The sequence below is a fragment of the Mobula birostris genome, chromosome 3, assembly GCF_030028105.1.
Source record: "Mobula birostris isolate sMobBir1 chromosome 3, sMobBir1.hap1, whole genome shotgun sequence".
Lineage (NCBI taxonomy): Eukaryota > Metazoa > Chordata > Chondrichthyes > Myliobatiformes > Myliobatidae > Mobula > Mobula birostris.
This window is the reverse complement of record NC_092372.1, coordinates 46,902,108-46,924,043: the sequence shown is the minus strand read 5'-3', so window position 1 is coordinate 46,924,043 and position 21,936 is coordinate 46,902,108. Positions and strand designations below refer to the sequence as shown.

Genomic DNA, 21,936 nt, shown 5'->3' with positions numbered 1-21,936 from the left:
GCACAACTGCTTCCAAGGTCAGTACCGTTAACAAAGATGTCTTAATGTGTTTAAATGAACTATCGCTGCTTAAAACTGACGGAAACAACGCAGTTTGTGGTCAGAATTGCCCATGTAGGATACCAAGCAGGAAACATGGGTGCAGAGTGGGGTTACAAGTGCATTTAAGGAAACGGGGTTTTGAATTCCCAATACTGACTATCTTGCTGGCAAACGTGCGGACTCTGGTGAATAAAATCTATGATCTCAGAGCTAGGGTGTTGAATCAGGGCCATTAGGACTGCATGTGACCTTTGTTTCATAGAATCCTGGTTAACCCCTTCCATACCAGATGCAGTGATTCAGATTGACGGCTTTCCTATACGCCGTGAGGATAGATCTATAAGAGTCTCTCAAAAGCAGAGGTGGAGGAGTATGTCTCATGATCAACTCTTCTTGGAGCACAAATATATCAATTCTGCTCACCAGACCTGGAATATCTAGTAGTTAGGTGCTGTCCTTTTTTCCTACCACGGGAGTTCTCTGGGGTCATTCTGGTAGCAGTTTACATTCCACCTCAGGCCAATGTCAATCAGGCTTTAGATGATCTGAGCAATGGGCTCAACATGCAGGAAACAATGCATCCTAACGTCTTCACCATTGTTTTGGGAGGATTTTAACCAGGCCAGTCTGGAAAAAATCACTAAGCAACTACCAACAACAGATCACTTGTAATACCAGAGGAAACAATACACTAGACCATTGCTACGCCACTATCAAGAATGCCTACCGTGCTATTCCACACCCCCACTTTGGGAAGTCTGATCACCTGGCTGTACTTCTACACCCTGAGTATAGACAGAAGACTGCAGCACCAGCTGTGAGGACCAAGACAGTATGGACAAGGGAAGCACAGGAGCACCTACTGGACTGTATTCAGGGATTCATCTTCGAATGTGGATGAGTATACTGCAGTTGTTACTGACTTCATTAAAACATATGGGGCTGAGTGTGTGCCTACAAAGACTTACTGTACATTCCCAAAACAAGCTGTGGATGAACCCAGAGGTGTATTGTCTGCTGAAGGCTAGATCTGTGGCATTCAAGTCTGGTGACCCAGGTCTGTACCAGAAAACCAGCTATGATTTGCGGAGGGCTATTTCAAGGGTGAAGAAACAATTTTGAATGAGGTTGGAGGCAACATCAGATATACAGCAACTCTGGCAGGGTTTGCAAGACATTACTTCCTACAAAGTGAAACCCAATAGCGTGCATGGGAGCGATGCTTCACTACCAGATGAGTGTGACGCCTTCTATGCCCGCTTTGAAAGGGAGAACCCAACTACAGCTGTGGAGATCCCTGCTGCACCTGATGACCCTGTGATCTCTGTCTCAGAGGCCCATGTTAGCCTATCTTTAAAAAGAGTGAACCCTCGCAAGGTGGAATGTCCTGATGGAGTATTTGGTAAGTCTCTGAAAATCTGTGCCGACCAACTAACTAGAGTATTCAAGGACATTTTCAACCTCTCACTGTACGGGCGGAAGTTCCCACTTCAAAAAGGCAACAATTATACCAGTGCCTAACACGCAGTCTTATTGACTATCACCCAGTAGCACTCTCATCACAGTGATGAAATACTTTGAGAGGTTGGTGGTGACTAGACTGAACTCCTGCCTCAGCAATGACCTGGACCCACTATAATTTTCCTATCGCCACAATAGGTCAATGGCAGATGTAATCTCAATGGCTCTCAACACAGCTTTAGACTGTCTGGACAACAGAAGCACCTATGTCAGGATGCTGTTCATCGACTATAGCTCAGTATTTAATACCATCATTCCCACAATTCTGATGGAAAAGTTGAAGAAACTGGGCCCCTGTCCCACCCTCTGCAATTGAATCCTCAACTTCCTAACTGGAAGACCATAATCTGTGCGGATTGTTGATAACATATCCTCCTCGCTGATGATCAACACTGGCACACCTTGGGGTGTGTGCTTAGCCCATTGCTCTATATACACATGACTGTGTAGCTTGGCACAGCTCATACCATCTATAAATTTACTGCTGATACAACCATTGTTGGTAGAATCTTGGGTGGTGACGAGAGGGTGTACAGGAGTGAGATATGACAACTAGTGCAGTGGTGACGGAGCAACAACCTGGCACTCAACGTCAGTAAGATGAAAGAGCTGATTGTGGACTTCAGGAAGGGTAAGGCGAAGGAACACATACTAATCCTCATAGAGGGATCAGAAGTGGAGAGAGTGAGCAGTTTCAAGTTCCTGGGTGTCAAGATCTCTGAGGATCTAACCTGGTCCCAACATATCAATGCAGTTATAAAGAAGGCAAGACAGCGACTATACTTCATTAGGAGTTTGAAGAGATTTGGTATGTCAACAAATACACTCAGAAACTTCTATAGATGTACTGTGGAGAGCATTCTGACAGGCTGCATCACTGGTATTTGGGGGGAGGTGGCTACTGCCCAGGACTGAAAGAAGCTGCAGAAGGTTGTAAAAATCTAGTCAGCTCCATCTTGGGTATTAGCCTACAAAGTATCCAAGAGATCTTTGGGGAGCAGTGTCTCAGAAAGGCAGCGTCCATTATTAAGGACCTCCAGCACCCAGGGCATGCCCTTTTCTCACTGTTACCATCAGATGGGAGGTACAGATGTCTGAAGGCACACACTCAGCGATTCAGGAACAGCTTCTTCCCCTCTGCCATCCGATTCCTAAATGGACATTGAACCCTTGGAAACTACCTCACTTTTTAAAATACACAATATTTGTTTTTTTGCATGTTTTAAATCTATTCAATGTATGTATACTGTTATTTATTATATTTATTTTTCTCACCTATATTATGTATTGCATTGAACTGCTGCTGCTAAGTTAACACATTTCATGTCACATGCTGGTGATAACACGCCTGTTTCTAATCATTGTAAATACTGCCATCCATCCCCATAAATTGTGATCTGCAGGTATGAGTGCTAGAATTGGCCATATGTGGACTGTCATATGAATACTCTGATTATGATAGAACATAAAAATCTACAACACATTACAGGCCTTCAGCCCACAATGTTGTGCTGGCCATGTAACCTACTCTAGAAACTACCTAGAGGCTATGAGCTCAGGAAATTCTATTTTTTTCTAAGCTCCATTTACTTATCTAACAGTCTCTTAAAAGACCCTATTGTATCCACTTTCGCCACCGATACTGCATTCCACACATCCACTGCTGTGTGTGTGTGTACTTACCCCTGACATCCCCTTGATACCTGTTTCCAACTGCCTTAAAGCTATGCCTGCTTGTGTTAGCCATTTCAGCCCCGGTGGAGAAAGCCTCTGACTATCCACGTGATCAATGCCTCTCATCATCGTATACACCTCTATCAGGTCACCTCTCATCTTCGACTGTTCCAAGGTTTAAAAAAAAAAAAAGCCAAGTTCACTCAACCTATTCTCATAAGCCATGCTCCCCCATCTAGGCAACATCCTTGTAAGTCTCCTCTGCACTCTCTATAGTATCCACATCCTTACCTGTAGTGAGGTGACCAGAATTGAACACCATACTCCAAGTGGGGTCTGACCTAGGTCTTGTATAGCTGTAACATATGATGGGATTTGTATGAATGTGACTTCTGATGCAGATGTTGAACCATGTGCATTTCAGCTATAGTGTTGAGTATCGTTGATCATTTGCATCTTATGCCCAAATAATCAATTGAATGGAAGGGAGAATATTAAACACATTTTTCCCCACTGTAATTTGACTCAAATATTTGTAAAAGTGTGGATTGCAGTTGTTAAGTGTAACATTTGGTAGCAAGGTTTGTAATCACAAAGAATTGTATTCCTAAAAATTACGGCAAGTATTCGGGATGTAGTGGATATTATTAAAAGTGGAAGGCCTGTATGGATAGTGCTGGCTAACATTCACACTTGCACTACAGTGACAATATTGATTTAAATTTTTATTTTGTTTTGTATAAATCCTACCTGTGATATTTCGGTGAGATTGGGGATTAAAGTGGGAGCTTCCTTCTGCTGTTTATGGGAGAAAATGCCATCATTGCCTTTTTGGCTTTGTAACTCCATGGAAATTATTGATAATTTCAGTTTGGGTACAGTGGAAATTATGGGTATCGTATTGCTGAAGACTATTCCAAAAACACTTTAGCATAAATGTTCTGAAAAATGTGCAAGTAATTTGGTAAGATATGATTACAGACTGAGTACCTTTATTGTGCTGCATGTTTCCCCACTGCTGCCCTGCTGGGCTGGCTGCTGCTCTTTGCCTTGCTCCATCATGATGGGCAATGGTTGAAGTGAACTGATGGCAAAAGTACACAGTTCATAGCAGAAATGCTGCAAAGAATGGTATCCTGACTACTAAATATCCTTAAGTTACATTAAGGTATTGACAGAGAAATCTCATTTGCAGTAGCCAATGTGTGCATTTCACTGATAGCTTGGTGTGATTATAACTCTCCACCTAATATGTTTCAAAATTCTAATTGGAAGGAGCAAGCAGTTGTGCAGGGCTAAACTTTATTCCCCAAAATCCACCCTTTGGCTCAGTCTGGTCCCCAAACATGTCCCAGAAGTAATTATTAGAAAAATTATCTACAATCACTTGTAGGCTGGGAGATGCTCTGCTTGAACCTCCTAGACCAGGGAAAGTTAATGTCCTCCTTAATGAAATCTGGCACATATTAGCAGCTGTAAGATGGAATGTTCTTTACATCGTGCTCAGCTTCTTAGCTTAAAGTTAATAGTGACAGCAGGAACAAGCTCGTTACAGTTAAGACCATTTTGCGTATTTTAAGGTTTTGGATGTTTGGCCCCCTCTATCAATGCTGATCATTGTATACCATTTCCTTTTTCGAACACTTCCCCCATAGCCTGCTATGTGATTCACCATGCTTATCTAGTTTTTGTCTCCATAAATCCCTCTGAAAATCGAGTTGTACTTTATGGAGGGTTGCCTCTGCTCTCCTCATTTGTCAAGAATGTGATGCCATGTAAGAGGGTTTCAGTGATCGCCCTGCGTTTCCTGTCCCGCAGGCCCCAGTTTTGATGAGCAATGAGTCAATTTTTTTTTGCACTCCGTTTAACCATTCCAAGGTGGCGACGCAAAATTAACCTTGCGGCAAATTGTTTTAAAGTGCAAGGAATGGTCAATATTCTGAGAGAACACCCTAACCCTGGGGCAAGTAGAATGAGATTTAATGCCGTTTGATCCTTCAAAATCAACAGAAGCTGGTTTTCCTGTGAGTCAAAAATAACCGTTTGTCAGATCAGCTGGTTGAGAATCTCGATGGATTTCGGGCGTGCGTTTTTTCCGCCAGAAACTGGCAATGAAGGTGAAAATCTCGATAGTAATGCTGCCAGCGCTCCACCCGGAAACGTGCACAAAATTACTCCACCGTCCGTTAATGTGATTTTCTCCAGCACGCTTGTGCTGCAATTGAAATGGAGACGAATTGTATAACAGAAGCAGTTCAGTTGTTGATTCTCTGGAACAGTACCATCCACCAGCCAAAACTTTAAAAAGTGGATTAATAAACTGGCATTTGTTTTTACAAACGGGGTATGAAATCGATTTCAGCTTGCGAGGAGGCGGCACAACCGTTTCGTTCGCATTTAATGTTTTCAAAAGCTATTGGGTTTACGGAAGCGTGTGCGAGCATCCAGCCTGGAATTTGTACAGTAATCCAGCTGCCAGTGGCGGGGCAGCGCCTGCCCGCCTGCCAATCACTCTACCTGCTTCCTGACTGGTCGAACCCTAATCACGTGGTCACCACACAACCCAGTCACCCCGGTTACCTCTTCTCTATAAAGGTGACGGCACGGTTATTCTTACCCAATCAGAGCAGGGTTTCTTCTTGTTCCGCCAGATTTAAACTGGCACGCGAGGTGTAGAACTTGGATGGAGGATAACGGCAACGCTGGGTGCGCCGCCCGGGGTAGGGGCCGGGTACACGGGGGGCAGTGAGCCGCGCCGCCCGGGGTAGGGGCCGGGTACACGGGGGGCAGTGAGCCGCGCCGCCCGGGGTAGGGGCCGGGTACACGGGGGGCAGTGAGCCGCGCCGCCCGGGGTAGGGGCCGGGTACACGGGGGACGGTGAGCCGCGCCGCCCGGGGTAGGGGCCGTGTACACGGGGGGCAGTGAGCCGCGCCGCCCGGGGTAGGGGCCGGGTACACGGGGGACGGTGAGCCGCGCCGCCCGGGGTAGGGGCCGGGTACACGGGGGACGGTGAGCCGCGCCGCCCGGGGTAGGGGGCGGGCATCGCTACAGTTGGGAGTCGGAGTGTACCTACTGCGGACGTGAAGATCATGGAGAGTCGGATCACACCCGGTCCGTACAGAGCCACCAAGCTGGTGAGTTGATCTGGAACGGGTACCGGGGCCTCGATGCCCCTGGAAAAGCGCAGTTTGGACGTTGATTAAATGGGCCCTTTACTAGGAAGCTACAGGTTATATTTGCAAATGCTTTTTCAGTGGTGGTTTAATGTCCTAGTGTCCTGTGGTCAGAGCAGTTGTTTGTACAGCTCATGTAGTCTATGTGTTTAAATGGTTTGTGGCATTTGAATAACAAATGTAAGCTGAAGTGGAAGAAGAAAACCATGTTTTTTGGGAATTGTTTACTGGGGAAGAGGACTTTAGGGAACAACTCATGTAAAGAGCCAATTTGAGGAGAATGTGAAAAAGTCAAGAATTTGTGTTAAAGATAAACTACATCTAAGAGGTTCATATATAATTGTCTCTGTTACAAATAATAATGGGCATTAATGGTGTGAGTGATAACTAAACTGAATTTGCTTCTAATCTTTAAAAATGTTAAAAGAATCCAATCTGTTTGAATAATCTTCAGTAAAATTGCATTGCACTGAAAGTCTGGTCACTGAAAAGGGTGCAGGGGAGGTTTAAAAGGACATTCCTCATCGTTTAAAAATTTTATAGATCGGCAAAGATTGTGTATGTTGCAATTTGTGAGTTCTTTGGAACGGGAGGAATTAATTGAATGGACATGTTTAGATAGAAAGGAAAGTGTCAATTGTTAAAATAAGTGAGAAGCAAACTATAGAGAAACGAAAGGAGGAAGAGAACAAATGGAAAAACAAAAAACTGACATCTAATATAGGGGGAAATCCAAAAATGCTGTTTGTGGGTAAAGTGGGTGTGGGGGTGATCATAGAAACATAGAAAACCTACAGCACAATACAGGCCTTTCGGCCGACAATGCTGTGCCCAACATGTACTTAGTTTAGACACTACCTAGGGTTACACGTAGCCCTCTATTTTTCCAAGCTCCAGGCAGGAGTCTCTTATCCGCCTCCACCACCGCCGCCGGCAGCCCATTCCACGCACTCACTGACCACTCTCTGTGTAAAAAAACTTACCCGGACATCTCCTCTGTACCTACTTCCAAGCATCTTAAAACTGTGCCCTCTTGTGCTAGCCATTTCAGCTCTGGGAAAAAGCCTCTGACTATCCACACGATCAATGCCTTAGTGTCGCAAAAGAAAACCTTGCGAATGGATAATCTTTGTTAAGGAACATCGTGAAGATGATTAGCAAAAGAATCAAAAGCAAATAAAAGCACTGCCAGGACCTAATCAATTGTGGCATTCAAAAGGGAGCTAGACAAGTATTTGAGAAGAGAATATGTAGAACAATATCGAAGGCAGGGAAGCGGGATTAACACGTTTCCTCTTTTTCGTTCTCCTGTCATCAACTTCTCTGTAACTTCTCCTCCGGAGCAGTTCTGTCTATAAACACTGGAAATAGATAAAACTGATTGGTGAGGGGAGGATAAGACGGACATTTAGTGGTCATAAACCCGGTTCTGAACTTTTGTTTTGCCCTGAGAGTGGCTTTAGATGGTTTGGAACTAATTGCCTGAAAGAGGCTGTAACCGTCACCGTAAAAAAAAATTCCCTTCCCTCCTGTCTTCTCCTATCATTTCGGATCTCCCCCTCTTACTATCTCTTCATTCAGTTAGTCCTGACGAAGGGTCTCGGCCCGAAACGTCGACTGTACCTCTTCCTATGGATCCTGCCTGGCCTGCTGCGTTCACCAGCATTTTTTGTGGACGTTGCTTGAATTTCCAGCATCTGCAGATTTCCTCGTGTCTGCGACCTTAAAAAAAAATAGAATGTATACTTTCAATAGTTTCAATTTGTGTATCTGGGAGCCATAAGACTGGTGAGTTTATTTTGAAATGTTTGAAGGAGATTAGGCGATATGGCATAGTTCTGTTAAAATTTAATTTTTCCACCAAAATTAATATAAACTAAAATGCTGTATTGAGAATCTTGGAGGTGAAGGGATTGGGAGGCATAGTGTAACAAATTTAAGTTAGATGTGTATTTGTAGTTCTTTGTTGGGTCAATAATTAATGGAAGAAAAAACAAATGTTGCAGGTGATTTGCAAGTCAGAATGAGTGGGCCTTTGACCTTTTGTCAGAAAAATGTAAGTTCATTGATATTGACAATATTTACTTGGTTCTTCCCTCCACCACTATTTTCTGCTGAGTAGTTTTAGCATCAATAATATTTCTATTATAATTTTTCTTTACTGTTAAAATAGTTCAGAATTTTAGAACTTTTTGTTTCTTTAATACTTTAGGGAATGCAAAATTAAAATGAGAACATTTTTAAAAGTGAGTGAGGTAGGAGCTGCAAATGATTATGTAGCAGAAAGATGGTATGTATAATATTGCGACCAACAATAGGATTTGTAGTTGAGGGGAGCAGGAAGAGGAGAATATACATGGAAAGAATGGGGGTAGAAAAATAGGGCATTTGAATAGTTAGGCTTATTCCACTATACCCATAACCTGTGGACTCACTTTCAAGGACTTGTCACCTCAGGTTCCCAATATTTGTTGCTTATTTATTTTTATTATTTTGCTTTTTGTATTTGCACACTTTATCTTTCGTACATTGGTTATTTGTCCATCTTGTCTGCAGTTTTTCATCGATTCTATTGTTTCCTTGTATTTCCTAAGAATGCCTTTAACTGTGCTAACCACAGCTCGAATGCTATATTCAAGTTTGCTGATGACACCACTGTCGTAGGCCAAGTGAAAGTTGGTGATGAATCAGCATATAGGAGGGAGATTGAAAATCTGGTTGAGTGGTGCCATAACAACAACTCAATATCAGCAAGACCATGTGGTGGAGAGTATATTGACTGGTTGCATCAAAGCCTGGTATGGAAACACCAATGCCCTTGAACAGAAAGTCCTACAAAAAGTGGTAGATGTGGCACAGTCAATCATGGTTAAAGCCCTCCCCACCATTGAGTACATCTACATGAAATACTGCTGCAGGATGGCAGCACCCATCTTCAGGCACCCCATCAACCAGGACGTGCCCTCTTCTCACTGCTTCCATCAGGAAGAAGGTACAGGAGCGTCTGGACTCAGACCCCTAGGTTCAGGAACAGTTACTTTCTGTCAACCTTCAGGCTTTTGAACTTCACTCAACTTCACCTGCCCAATCATTGAAATGTTTCCACAACTAATGGACACACTTTCAAAGAATCTTCATCTCATGTCCTCAATATTTATTGTTTATTATTTCTTTTTCTACTTGCATAGTTTGTTGTCTTCTGCACTTTGGCTGAACACCCAAGTTGGGCAGTCTTTCATTGATTCTGTTGTAGTTATTATTCCATTATGGATTTATTGAGTATGCCTACAAGAAAATGAATCTGGGTGTATATGGTGACATGTATGTACTCTGATAATAAATTTATTTTGAACTTCTCTGAAATCTGTAAATTACTTCACTTGTATTGACAGATTTTTGTGAGACAAAGTTGTATAGTGTAGAGAAACAAAATAAAAAGAGGATTTGTTTCTACAAAAAGATCACAAGCTTGGTAGGCTTTCACTGTAGATAAAGAGTCTAGAACGTGACAGACATAATTACATCAATGATCCCTTCAATCCTTTAACCTTGTGGCCCTCAAACCTGCTATACAAAGGAAGATTTTATCATAATTTTGACAGAGACAACAGCAGAAGCCAGTGGCGACAAGCTTTTGGAAGGTCAGAATAAAAAACATTTTTGTGGGTATGAAATAAGTGGGGTATGGAGAGCCAGAGAGGCACTTTTTTTGGGCATATCGAGGATTGCAGCATGAAGGGACAAGTGGAGGCAGGCAAAGGCTGAGGCAAAATGGTAGTGAAATCATGCACTGTATCTCAGTTATGGAAAAGGAAGTATTGGCTGCTGTGAGGCCAATTAAGGCAGATAAATTCCTGGTGCCTGGCAAGGTGCCCCTCAGACTTTGTGGGAGGCTATTGCAAAAATTGCAGGGGCCCTGGCAGAGTTATTTAAAATGGCCTTAACCTTGGGTGAGGTACTGGAGGGTAGTTAATGTTTTTCTGCTGTTCAAGAGAGGTTCTAAGAATAAGCCCAGTGAGCCTGACATCACTCATGATTTAATTATTGGAAGGTATTCTAAGGGGATACAGAAGTATTTTAGTTAGACAGGCAAGACATAATTAGGGATAGTCCACATGGTTTTGTGTGTAGAATGTTATGTCCAGCTAATTTATCGAGTTTTTCGAGGAGGCTTGGAGGCTGGTCTAGAAAAGTTTGGTTGCTTAATGTTCAGGATGAAGTCACCAATTGTATCCAACTTTGGCTAGAGGGAGAAACGCCGAAAGTGGTAGTAGAGGGTTGTCTGTCTAATGGAAAGTTTGTGACGAGTGGTGTTCTGAAGGGATCGGAGCAGTTCCTGTTGTAGTTCATCATCTACTGTACATTAATGACTTGGATGGCAGTGTGGTAAACTGACTCAGCAAATTTGCAGATAACACCAAGATTGCGGGCCTAGGGGACATTAAGGAGAGCTATCAAAATTTGCAGTGAGATCTTGACCAGCTGGAAAGGTGGGTTGAATAATGGCATATGGACTTTCATGCAGACAAGTGTGAGGTGTTGCACTTTGGGGGGACAAACCAAGGGTCGACTTGCACAGTAAATGATAGGACTCTGAGGTGTGCCTTAAAACAGAAGTCCTGGGAAAAGAGATCGATAAGTTACTGGAAAAAGCTACTCTGCTTTTTCCACAAAAGTGGGTGAGATTAGAACTTCGAAGTCATAGGTTAAGGGTGAAAAGTGAAATATTTAGGAGGAGGTTGAAGGGAACTTGTTTATTCAGAGGGTGGTACAATTGTAGAATAAGCTGCTGTGGAAGTGGTGTATGTGTGTTTGATTGCAACACTTAAGAGAGGTTGGAATAAGTACATGGATGGGAACTCTATGGTTCAGGTGTGGGTCAATAGGACTAGGCAAAATAGCAGCTCCACATGGACTAGATGCGCTGAAGGTCCTGCTACTGTATGAGTCTATGAAGGTGCAAGGCTGTGACAATGGGCAAAACATTTGGAAGGTATAGTGCTAGAGTTTTGGGGATGCTTGGCAATCATGTCGTTACCTATTGTAACCTGATGCCTTCATCTTTACCTTGACTGTAGTCAATTAATGGAAAATAATGTCTTCCAGTTAGGCCATTGGCAAGAATTCCACTTGTTTAAAAAAAAAATTACCTGATTTCTTTCCACTTCCACTCCAGATCACTGTATACAAAGGCTTCACCAAAGTTAGAAGATGCAGCTTTCAGTTGTTTATTGGTCTAGAAAGTAATGCTACATATCGACCAGTTTTGTTAATGGCTGTTTTGTGTCGACCACATACATAGCAACACATACAAAATGCTGGAGGAACTCAGCAGGTCTGGCAGCATCTATGGAAAAGAGTAAACTGTTGATGTTTCAGGCTGAGACCCTTTATCAGGTCCTGAGGAATCTTGCCACATTTACTGAAATGTGTTTGCATATTGAAATTTAGCTCTACCTCTGAATCTTGAACCAAGTGAAATTTAAGTTTTGGATCAGTGTCCATTTTGCTGGTTGAAGGTATTGAAAAAGATAAAGTTAAGATTTGGATCATTCATGATTTAATTGAATGGGCTGGAAAGGTTTGCAAGGCTCCTGTTAAAGTTTATTAAAACTTTTAATTTTCAATCTGCACTCTCTCTAGATGAAGAAATCTGCAGAAAAAGAATAAGGGCAAGATGAAATGTACAGTGCATAAGCTACCCTCAACTCTTAAAGATTAGTAGACGACTATAAAATTAAAAGTAAATGTTGCTTTGGAAATTTTTTTTTCAGTGGAATGAGATTATTGAGCTTTTTCGAGCTGGAATGCCTCTGAAGAAGCATCGTCTTCACTTCCGTACTTATGATCGCTGTTTTACTGCTGCACAAGGAATTGATTGGTTACATGAATTACTTAGAAGTAATCACAATTTTGGACCTGAAGTTACTCGTTACCAGACTGTACAGTTGCTCAAAAAATTCCTAAAAAATCATGTTATTGAAGATATAAAAGGAAGGTGGGGAAAAGAAGATTTTGAAGATAATAACCGATTGTACAGGTATGACAACATTGCAAAAATTGTTTTGTGCCAGTGATTTCACTTAATTTTTTTGAAAAAAATCCCTTTTCTTGCCCTAGTCTTGCAGGAAGGAGCCCAATGCATTTAGATTGATTGTTAAGAACTTGGATCCTGCATCTCCACCAACTACCTACTTGCTTACACTAAGAGTAATTTACAATAGCCAATTAATCTACCAACCTGCACATTTTTTAGCATGTAGGAAGAAACTGGAGCACCAGGGAGAATGGGCAAATTAAGACCAGAATCAGACCATATAGCTGCTAGGTCTAGCTGCTATCTGTGCCACCGTTTCCTTCAATCCTTTTAAGCCAACTGTCCCTTTTACTTCCTGTGGCTATTTACTGGGTTTTAAGATTTTTCCAGCTAGTTTGTCTCTTGTAAGGTAAAACATGACTTGCCTATCAGTTTGGCTGCTGATTATTTTTATCTGTCCAGTGCATCAAATAGATGCACCTCTCCTCATGGTCAATTGTGAAAGCCTTATTTTCTGAGCTAAAGAGAATGCTGTCATATTGCATGTGGCTGCATTTGTTTTGGCTCTTTCAAGAAATTGGTTTGTATTCTCACTCTGAATTGCAACTAAACATTGACATTTTGAATGGATGTTTTGTGAATTTTCAACTGCTTTTGATACTATTTGCAGCATGACTGCTGAAGATATTTTGCAAACTTTAAACCTGTTAGCTCTGCAGTATATTCAGATACAGTACTCCACTGGTGGGCAAAAGTAATATCTAGGAAATTGCTGCCTGCCTTCTTTCCCATACTCTTGGGTTGCACACTCTAGTGTGTAATAAACACAAGAGGTTTTGTTGGTGCTGGAAATCCAGAGCAAAACAAACAAACACACACACACACACACACACACACACACACACACACACACACACACACACACACACACACACACACACACACACGATGCTGGAGGAACTCAACAGGTCAGGCAGCATGTACAGCTGGAATAAACAATCAACGCTTTGGGCTGAGACCCTTCACCAAGACTGAAAAGGAAGGGGGAAGAAGCCAGAGTAAAAGGGTGGGGGGAGGGGAAGGAGTACAAGCTGGCAAGTGATAGGTGAAACCAGGTAAAGGGCAAAGTAGGTGGATGGGAGAGGGGTGATTGAAGTAACAAACTGGGATGTGATAGGTGGTGGAGGCAAATGGGTGAAGATAGTGCACTACGGGAGAAGGTGAAGGAGGAAGGGCACCAGAGGGATGGGTGGGTGAGAGGAAGAGAAAGGGAAAGAGAGGAGTCAGAATAGGGAATGGAAAATGGAAGGAGAGGCAATAAATTACCAGAGGTTAGAGAAATCATTGTTCATGTCATCATGCTGGGGCTAACCAGACAGAATAAGAAGCTGAAAGTGGCCTCACTGTGACAAATAGGTCAAAATGGGAATGTGTGATGTAATAAATGCTTCAAGTTGCTTTGGCATGTCTGGAAATGACACTGTGTCCAGTTTATATTTCCTGATAGATACTATTGAAAATTTATTTCATTATCATGTATGTATTTTGTTTCTGCAGAATGGGTAGTGTACAATTACACTGTACTAATAGTCCATTCCTAAGTCAACCAGCATGAATTTTGTTTTTTGGCTTGGGACCATTTGGATTGTAAAATTTAATGTTCCAGGATTACTATGAAAGTCTAGCTAAATCCCACCAGGGTATATATATTCCTCAAAGCACGCTTGGGTTTGCTTTTGGATGCAAACTACATTTGAACTAAACAAAGTGATTTTATGGAAGAAAATCATTTTATTCAAAGTTTACATTTGTAATATAACAAGTCTTTAGGTATATTTAAATCAGAGGTTGATAGGTTTGTGATTAATAAGGGCATCAAAGGTTGTGGGGAGAAGGCAAGAGAATGGGGTTGAGAGATAAAATAAGTCAGCTGTGATTAAATGACAGAACAGTGTTGATGGGCCAAATGGTCTAATTTGTTCCTGTCTATATCTTTTTGACAAGTGACTTAAATTTTAAAAAGCACACTGCTATAGAATATACAATTATTAATTGTAGTATCAATAAAATAATTGCATTATATTTTGCAGATTTCCTCATTCGTCTCCTTTGAAGCCATATCCCAAAAAATCACGTTATTTAAATTCCAAATTTTCAAATTGGAGTGACTATGATGTTCCAAAGCCAGGTCCAGTCTTAGTAAGGCCTATAATTCTGGTAAGAACTTTATAAGTTTATTACATTTTCAATTTAGACTGCAATAGAAGTTGCATATCAGCCATAAATTACTAAAAGTTGAAAATTCTTCATTGTAGCTAGCTTTGTGTAAATTTTGTTTCCAGTTTAATTTGAAAGTAGCGATGAAATGCAGACTTTAAGCAATGCGTTTCATATGGTGGAGTTTTTTTTTGCTAATGAAGCAATCACAATGATCTTCCCATGTGTGGATGATATGTAACGTTGAAGTATATTTGTAGGTGTTGGCCATTATTCCCAGCCTTTTAGAATCAAATAACAATTTATTTACATTCAATGAAACACCAGTTCACCACCCTTGTCTTTTCCATAAGTGCTTGTAAAATTGTGGACTGTTTTTATATGCAAGGGATTGGATCTTTTCAGGAGACTGAAGCAGCTAATTTGTAGAGTATATTTTAATTGGTAATAACACTGAACATGTAAAAAAAAAAACCTGTTAAAGCTTCCTGGGAATTGTTAGCATCCTCCCTTGTTTCTCCTGTAGGGGACTTGTAGGCCTCTAGCTGAGAACTACTTTTCTAGAATAGGGTAATTGGTAACTGGTTGATCATTGTCACCTGTACTCAGTTACAGTGAAAAGGTTTTGTGTGTATGCCACTCAAACAGGTCATTCCACACATAAGTAATTGAGGTGGTAAAAGAGAAACTGCTGTGTAGGTCGACAAAGTGCAAGGGACATGATGAGGTACATTGAGATATCAAGAGCTCATCTTTGTCTTACAAGAAGTCCTTTCAAGAGTCTTCTCAAAACAAGATAAAAGCTACCTTTGAACTTGATGGTGCATGTTCTCAATCTTTTCCATCTTCTGCCCAACGGGAGTGGGGGAGAAGAGAGAATGTACATATTGGGAGGGATCCTTGATTATGTTGGCTGACTTCGAGGCAGCAGAAAATGTGGATATTCATCGGAAGGGAGGCCTCCCACTTTCAAATCTCTTACTATCTCTTCTTTCAGTTGGTCCTGACAAAGGGTCTCGGCCCGAAACATCGACTGTACCTCTTTGTATAGATGCTGCCTGGCCTGCTGCGTTCATCAGCAATTTTTATGTGTGTTGTTTTAAATTCTAGCATCTGCAGGTTTCCTTGTGTGAGGCTGGTTTTCATGATGGTCTAGGTGACATTTGCAATTTTCTTCAATTTCTTTAAATTTTAGGCAGAGCAGTTACCATAGGAGGGAAGAGGTAGGAAATTATAGGCCAGTTAGCCTGACTGGCAAGATGTTAGAGTCCATTATTAAGGATGAGGTTTTGGAGTATTTGGATGTACATGATAAAATAGGCCAAAGTCAGTATGGTTCCCTTAAGGGAAAAGCTTGCTTGACAAATCTGTTGGAAAGATTTGAGGAAGTATCAGACAGGAGAGCCAGTAGATGGTGTTTACTTGGATTTTCAGAAAGCCTTTGACAAGGTGCCACACATAAGGCTACTATACAAGATAAGAGCCCATAGTATTATAGGAAAGATATTAACATGGACGGAAGTTTGACTGACTGGCAGAAAGCAAAGGGTATGAATAAAGAGGGTCTTTCCTGGTTGACTGCCAGTGATTATGGTGTTCTGCATGAGTCAATGTTGAGTCAGCTACTTTTCACATTATATGTTAGTGATCTATATGACAGAATTGATGGCTTTGGAGCCAAGTTTACAGATGATACAAAGATAGATTGAAGGGCAAGTAGTGTAGAGGAAACACAGAGCCTGCAGAAGGACTTGGGCACATTAGGAGAATGGACAAAGAAATGGCAGATGAAAGACAGTGTGGATAAATGTTTGGTCATGCAGTTTGGTAGAAGGAATAAAAGTGTAGATTATTTTTTAAATGGAGAGCAAATTCAGAAATCAGAGTACAAAGGCATTTGGGAGTCCTAATGCAGGATTTCCTAAAAATTAACTTTCAGGTTGAGTTGTTAGTAAGGAAGGCAAATGCGGTGTTAGCATTCATCTCGAGAGGACTGAAATAGAAAAGCAAGGATGTAATGCTAAGGCTTTATAAGGCATCGGTCAGACCACATTTAGGGTACAGTGAGTGGTTTTGGGCCCTATAACCAAGAAATGATGTGTTGACATTGGAGAGGGTCCAGTGTATGTTTTTGAAAATGATCATAAAATAAAGGGGTTAACTTATGAGGAGTGTTTAGTTCTGGGTCTGTACTCACTCACTAGAGCTTAGAAAAATGAGATTAGATTTCTTAGTGAATCCTATTGAATATTTAAAACCTGAGAAAGTGGATGTGGAGAGGATGTTTCCAATAACTGAATATCTAGGACCAGAGAACACAGCTTCAGTATAGAAGGCTGTTCCTTTAGAACAGAGATGAGGAGAAATCACTCTCCCTAGAGGGTGGTGACTCTGTGTAATTCATTGCCACAGACGACTCTGGAGACCAAATCATTGGGTATATTTAAAGCAGTGGTTGATAGCTTCCTGACTAGTAAGGGTATCAACAGTTGCGTGTCAGGGGAATGGGGTTGAGAGGGAAAATAAATCAGCTAGGATTGAATGGCAGAGCAGACTCGATGGCCTAATTCTGCTTCTGTGTCTTATGGTTTGGCATTGATTAAAGAGTCTGTACATTTGCCTATTTATAAGTACAGGTTTCACCCTCTATCTGAACGTAGAGCGTTCCTATGCAACTGTTTGTAAGCCGAAATGGCGTAAAGCGAAGAAGCAATTACCATTAATTTATATGGGAAAATTTTTTGAGTGTTCCCAGACCCAAAAAATAACCTACTAAATCATACCAAATAGGATATAAAACCTAAAATAACACTAACATATAGTAAAAGCAGGAATGATATGATAAATGCACAGCCTATATAAGGTAGAAATAATGTATGTACATTGTAGTTTCACTTATCAGAATCGGGAAGTTTGAGCCAAAATCGATTTGTCAAAAAAAAATCGGCACGTACACGCATGTGCACATCACGCATTCGCACGTCACGCACGCGCACACACCTGCCCACACAAGGCTTCATGGTCATGGTAGTCTTTCTCGTGGTAAACACAAGTTTAAAGCAAGTGTTTTTTTTCGTAAAAGCAAAATGTTGTAAAGAGAACATTCGGAAAGCGGGGACACCTGTAGCTCAATAGAGTCCGGTAAGATGGTTGCACGGTTAGCCACAGTGGCATCTCTGGGTCCAACAAATGGTGCAAGTGTGTGTCTCATGTTTTTCTTGTGATCACAAAAGACTGTTGGACATTGGTAATATAAAATATTGCAAGTCTTTTAATCTCTCCCTCTCCCAGTGTAGGGTGCCCTCCCGCTTCAAAACATCCACCATTTTCCCGTACTTAAAAATACCAAGGTAACATGTCTAAATGATTGCGTCCTATCACACTCACCTCAATAATAGGCAAATGCTTTGGGAGGCTGGTCAAGGATCACATCTGCAGCATGTTACCGCCTACACTGGACCCTGTACAATTCGCCTAACGACACGACCGATTGACAGATGACGCAATAGCCACAGCTCTAAACACTGTCCTTACGCATCTGGAGAAGAAGGATACTTATGTGAGAATGCTGCTCTTGGACTACAGTTCAACATTCAACACCATAATTGCCTGCAGGCTTGACAAGAAGCTCAGAGACCTCAGCCTTCACCCTGCCTTGTGTAGCTGAATCCTGGGCCCCCTATCAGATCGCTAGCAGGTGGTAAAAGTGGGCTCCCTCACCTCTGCCCCTCTGACCCTCAACACAGGAGCCCCTCAGGACTGTGTCCTAAGCCCCCTGCTTTACTTTCTGTATACCCATGACTGTCGCCACCCACAGCTCCAATCTGCTGATCAAATTTGCTCTGACAATACTATATTGATTGGCCTTATCTAAAATAATAATGAGGCATCCTACAGAGAAGTCATCACCCTGAAACAGTGGTGTCAATAAAACAACCTCTCCTTCAATGTCGCAAAAACAAAGGAACTGGTTGTGGACTGCAGGAAAATGGAGACAGGCTAACCTCTATTGACATCAGTGGATCTGGGGCTGCGATGATGAACAGCTTTAAGTTTCTCGGCATACACATAACCAAGGATCTCCTGTACATACTGGCTGTGTGGTGAGAAAAACCACAACAGTGCCTCTTACACCTCAGACTGTTGAAGAAGTTTGGTATGAGTCCCCAGATCCTAAGGACTTTCTACAGGGACACAATTGAGAACATCCTGACTGACTGGATCACTGCCTGGTATGGGAACTGTACTTCCCTCAGTCACAGGACTCTGCAGAGAGTGGTGCGGACAGCCCATCGCATCTGTAGATGTGAACTTACTACTATTCAGGACATTTACAGAGACAGGAGTGTTAAAGAGGGCCCGAAGGATCATTGGGGACCCGAGTCACCCCCAACCGCTGCTACCATCAAGTAGTGGTACTGCAGCATAAAAACCAGGACCAACAGGCTCCGGGGCAGTTTCTTCCACCAGGCCCTCAGACTGATGCAATTGTATTTCTATGCTATATTGACCGTCCTGTTTTAGATGCTATGTATTACAAATTAATATAAATAACACATTTAGACAGAGACGTAACAAAGATTTTTACTGGTGTATGTGAAGGATGTGAGAAATAAAGTCAATTCAATTCAAGTCCCGTTCATTGGAGAAACCAAGCCCTCATGCCTTGGCATCACCTGTAACAGCCACTCAGGAGAGGAGGTGATGCAGGCATTGTGGAGAGAACAGAGGCATATCTGGTGTGCTGGAACTATAATCCATACTGGGTTGGTGGCTGGCCCCTCCTATCAGTTATGCTTTCCATGGTTCTCTCGCTAGAAGACGAGTTGAATTGCCTGTGACTGACCCAGTGTGAGACAAGTTGATTTGACTTAGTCTGCTGAACCAACGCAAGATGAGGAAGGAACTGCTGCGTACTTGTTCTTGCAGAAACATGGCTCCAGGACAACATCCCATGCACCATCAGTCTTCAGGCCATGCCACTCAGCGTTTTGTGCTGATATTTTTGTGACTATGTGTTATTGCGTATATGTGCTGAGTGTGACTGTATGTACTGTGTTTTGTGACTGTGTTATTGTATCTCTATGTGCTGAGTGTGACTGTATGCACTGTGTTTTGTGACAGTGTTATTGTATCTCTATGTGCTGAGTGTGACTGTATGTACTGTGTTTTGCACTTTGGTCCTGAAGGAATGCTGTTTTAGTTAACTGTATACATGTGTATGATTGAATGACAATTAAACTTGAATTTGAAATTAATTCTTCAAGTTGAATGTTTTGATTGTTCATCACCATGCTCCTCATTCAATCTATTGCAGAATTCTGAACTGTGGCACAAGCGCCATAGTATTGCAATAGGGGAAGTAGCAGAATGCAGAATTGTTCATCGGGAAGAGGTGTCCCAGGCGACTGTGGAAGGGATCTGGAAATCAATGACGCTCGCACAGTACGTATATTTTTTTTTTTGCTTCTCCTGTCTGTTTCGTTCTCCAGCAACCCTTGCACCCACCCTGGAATTCCAAGGGGCCCTATTCTCTCCCTAGCCACCCTTTTTATATCGTTATAGAACATTTTAGGATTTTCCATTACCTGCCTGATCCATCTCATGCCCTCTCTTTGTCCATCTGATTCCCCCCTTAAGTGTATTCTTACTATTTTTAGTTAAAGGGATTCACTTATCACTGACCTGCTAAACCCAGTGTATGCTTTCTTTTTCATGACCAGAGCCTTAATCTCGCTTTGTTTGCCAAGGTCTCCAAGCTTGCCAGCTTTACCTTTCACCCTAAAAGGAACATGCTGCTGCTGGACACTTGCTACTACAATCTTGAAACAGTCAAAGTAAATTTATTATTAAAATATGTATATATGTTACCATTGCTACCTTGAGATTCCTTTTCTGACCAGCATTTACAGGACAGTTAGGAAATACAATAACATTTATGAAAAACTATACATAAAGACTGACAACCAATGTGAAAAATATGACAAGTTTGGTAACATAACTATTAATAAAAATAAATAATACTGAGAACATGAGTCATTATGTCCTTGAAATTGAGTCTATAGTTATGGAATCAGTTCAGAATTGTGTTGAGTGTAGTTAACCAAGCTAGTTTAGGGGCCTCATGGTTGTAGGGTAATAACAGTTCCTGACTTGATGGTGCAGGACCTAAGGCTCCTGTATTTCCTTCCTGAAGGTAGTAGCAAGAGAGCATGGCTTAGATGGTGGATGTCCTTTATCGTGGATACTGCTTTCTTGTGGTGGTGCTCTATGTAAATATGCTCAATGGTGGAGAGGGTTTTCCCTGTGCTGGACTGGGCTGTATCCACCAATTTCTGCAGTCTGTTCCATTCCTGGCCATTGCTGTTTCCATACCAGGCTCTGATGCAATCAGTTGGGATACTCTCCACTGCGTATCCATAAAGTTTGTCAAAAGTTTTAGATTTGGCATATCACCTATGCAAACTTCAAATTAAGTAGAGGTGCTGATGTGTCTTTGTGATGGCACTTGCATGTTGGATGGAGGACAGATACTCTGATAAAATGCTGAGGAATTTAAAGTTACAGACCCTCTCCACCTCTGATCCCCTAGAATGGCTCATGAACTTTTGGCTTCTTCCTCCTGTAGATGATGATCAATTCATTGGTCTTGCTGATGTTGTGTTGTGGCACCATTCAATCAGATCAATTCTCCCTCCAAATGCTGATTTGTCACCACCTTTGGCTTGGACAGTAGCAATGGTGTATCAGCAAACATAAATCAGGCATTGGAGCTGTACTTCAAAGTTTAAAGTAAATTTTATTATCATAAGCTGGTCATCACCGGCTTCTGCTGTTGTGTCTGCCAAAATTACTCTAATGATAAAACCGTCCTTTGTATAGCCGGTTTGAGGGCCACAACGTTAAAGGATTGGCGGGATCATTGATGTAATCAAGTCTGTCATATTCTAGATTCTTTATCTCCAGTGAAGGCTACCAAGCTCATGCTCTTTTTGTAGGGAAAGCCCTCTATTTATTTTTTTTCTCCTTCCCCTTTATCCAAGAGGAATGTTATGGAGTTAGATGCACTATACAACTTGGTCTCTCAAAAATCTGTCAATGAAAGTGAAGTAATTACAAGTGTCAGAAAAGTTCAAAGTAAATTTATTATCAAAGTACATATGTCACCATATACAACCCTGAGATTCATTTACTTGTGGGCATACTCAATGAATCTATAGAATAATAACCATAACAGAATAGTCATAGTCATACTTTATTAATCCCGGGGGA

At 41.7% G+C, this 21,936-nt stretch overlaps 1 protein-coding gene across 3 annotated transcripts in view; it reads left to right on the top strand.

Moving 5' to 3' along the window:
• Positions 1-6,256: 6,256 nt before the first annotated feature.
• Positions 6,257-21,936, top strand: part of LOC140195013 (DEP domain-containing protein 1B-like) — a 56,319-nt gene continuing 40,639 nt past the window's right edge. For 2 of the 3 annotated variants that reach the window (XM_072252570.1, XM_072252573.1), the window contains exons 1-4: positions 6,257-6,371; positions 12,185-12,450; positions 14,538-14,664; positions 19,982-20,109. In XM_072252570.1, coding sequence (XP_072108671.1) covers positions 6,327-6,371; positions 12,185-12,450; positions 14,538-14,664; positions 19,982-20,109 — 566 coding nt within the window. In that variant the 5' untranslated portion in view covers positions 6,257-6,326. Of the gene's footprint in view, positions 6,372-8,143; positions 8,199-12,184; positions 12,451-14,537; positions 14,665-19,981; positions 20,110-21,936 lie in introns of those variants that run through there. The other variant, XM_072252571.1, reaches the window with a different exon arrangement.